The 2,506-nt window shown below is 44.9% G+C and overlaps 1 protein-coding gene across 1 annotated transcript; it reads left to right on the top strand.

The window, feature by feature from the left end:
* Positions 1-237: 237 nt before the first annotated feature.
* LOC103945021 (chalcone synthase-like) lies at positions 238-2,506 on the top strand. The gene is made up of 2 exons (XM_009355527.3): positions 238-530; positions 1,303-2,506. Exons 1-2 carry the CDS (start codon positions 353-355, stop codon positions 2,295-2,297), a joined length of 1,173 nt encoding a protein of 390 aa, XP_009353802.1. The 5' UTR covers positions 238-352; the 3' UTR covers positions 2,298-2,506.

Raw genomic sequence — 2,506 nt, 5'->3', positions numbered from 1 at the left:
GAAACATGGTCCACATGTAGATCATGCGAATGTTCGATGGGCAGCAATCTACGCCAAACTCAAAAAATGCACGTGCCAGCAGGCCTCTGAAGCCTTTTAACCCCTTCCCTCCTTCTGTAGGTGGTTGTTGGTGCTCCTACTGATGGCTGGCATGCATTGGTCAATCACGTGACCCTCATCTACCCTTTTAACCTCTTTCCCTTCTTTTCCTCCTTGTATAAATACAATCCACTTCTCTCACTATTTTGTCACACCGCCCTCACCTCCTCCTTCAACAACACCACCACCTCTAGCGCTAGCTCTAGCCCTCTGTCATATTTGATCTTTCTCGACCATCGGATACATAGTAAAAATGGTGACCGTCGAGGAAGTTCGCAAGGCTCAGAGGGCTGAGGGTCCGGCCACTGTTTTTGCCATTGGGACTGCAACTCCTCCCAATTGTGTAGACCAAGCCACATACCCCGACTACTACTTTCGTATCACCAACAGCGAGCACAAGGCTGAGCTCAAAGAAAAATTCCAGCGCATGTGTATGTACACTTCACTTCCTCTCCGTTTTCTTTTTTTCTTCTGTTGATTAATATATTTTTTTTGTTTGCAATATCTTATTCCTATTGCTATATATGCATGTGCGTGGTAACTGAGGTTGCAGAAAATTAATATGTATAAGGTCCATGAATGAAGAAAGATCTGTGTTTCCTTTCCTATCATCTCCCTTCATTGAGCTCTGCTATTAATGGAAGAGAAAAGCATTCCAGCAGAACAGTATACGTGTACAACATGCAAACTACAAGGAAAACACGGCTAGATTTTCTTTAATTACCCTTTTAATTATATTTAATTAAGTCATTAGCAAATTAAAACTTCGAGTAAATTAGACTCATTGGTGGACTGGCCGGGGTTGTTGTGCTGCTTGATTTCATGTGGTTTGGGGATGTATTTTAGTCTCCTTAATGTTACTCTATTTTATTTATTTAGCACGTCAGTTTCAAAACATTTATTTCAGCCACGTTAAAAAGTAAGGCTGCTTGCTGCAAATGAACCAAATTAGGAGAGTTATGCCACAAAAAGAAAAGGCTACAATTTTATTGTGTGTTGCCAATGGATTTGAACATTTCATATAAAGTTGGGTGGTAATTCGTGGATTGGTCTTTTGGATTTGACATTTTTGTTTAATTCATTGCGTTTTGGGTTTAAATCCTTCTCCCTTTGTTCCGGGTGGAACAGATTAGTAGCATTGCTTGCACCAAAAACAAAATGTGTGGTAGTTAACTTTTCTTGTGATGTTTATGTAATTTTCAGGTGACAAATCCATGATCAAGAAGCGTTACATGTACTTGACTGAAGAAATTTTGAAAGAGAATCCAAGTGTGTGCGAGTACGTGGCACCCTCACTCGATGCTCGGCAGGACATGGTGGTTGTTGAAGTCCCAAGGCTTGGCAAAGAGGCTGCCACCAAGGCCATCAAGGAATGGGGACAGCCCAAGTCCAAAATCACCCACTTGGTCTTTTGCACCACCAGCGGTGTCGACATGCCTGGCGCTGACTATCAGCTCACCAAGCTCTTGGGCCTCCGCCCCTCCGTCAAGCGCCTCATGATGTACCAACAAGGCTGTTTTGCTGGAGGCACAGTTCTCCGTTTGGCCAAGGACTTGGCCGAAAACAACAAGGGTGCACGTGTTCTTGTTGTGTGCTCTGAGATCACTGCGGTCACCTTCCGCGGGCCTAGTGACACCCACCTTGATAGTCTTGTGGGTCAAGCCTTGTTTGGTGATGGTGCAGCGGCCGTCATCATTGGTGCGGATCCAGTGCCCGAAGTTGAGAAGCCCTTGTTTGAATTGGTCTCGGCGGCGCAAACCATTCTCCCCGACAGTGATGGGGCAATTGACGGACATCTTCGTGAAGTCGGGCTTACATTTCACCTTCTGAAGGACGTTCCTGGGCTTATTTCGAAGAACATCGAAAAAAGCCTTAATGAGGCCTTCAAGCCTATAGGCATTTCGGACTGGAACTCGCTTTTCTGGATTGCACACCCAGGTGGCCCTGCTATTCTGGACCAAGTAGAGGCCAAGTTGGCACTTAAGCCGGAGAAACTAGAGGCCACAAGGCAAGTGCTATCCGATTACGGCAACATGTCGAGTGCGTGTGTTTTGTTTATTTTGGACGAGGTGAGGAGGAAGTCGGCCGAGAAAGGACTCAAGACAAGCGGAGAGGGACTGGAGTGGGGAGTGCTGTTCGGATTCGGCCCAGGCCTCACCGTCGAGACAGTCGTGCTTCACAGCGTGGTGGCTGCTTGAAGACTTTGAAGGCATCAAATGATCATTTGTACTGTGTTCCTAAATGTAATGTGTGAACCTTAATTTCTTTCTAGTATTTTTAGCTAGTTTTTGGGTTTTGGGTTTTGGAATTTGTTTATTTTGAAGCGTCTGTTGGTATCATGGGGTAAACCTTGATGCAATGGCTATGTGGTGTAATAATGTTGAATAATATATGGTTCCATCTCTAA

The sequence above is a fragment of a genome, unplaced genomic scaffold (assembly GCF_019419815.1).
Source record: "Pyrus x bretschneideri cultivar Hongxiangsu unplaced genomic scaffold, Pyrus_bretschneideri_v1 Contig107, whole genome shotgun sequence".
Taxonomy (NCBI): domain Eukaryota; kingdom Viridiplantae; phylum Streptophyta; class Magnoliopsida; order Rosales; family Rosaceae; genus Pyrus; species Pyrus x bretschneideri.
This window is presented reverse-complemented; position numbering and strand designations above follow the sequence as displayed.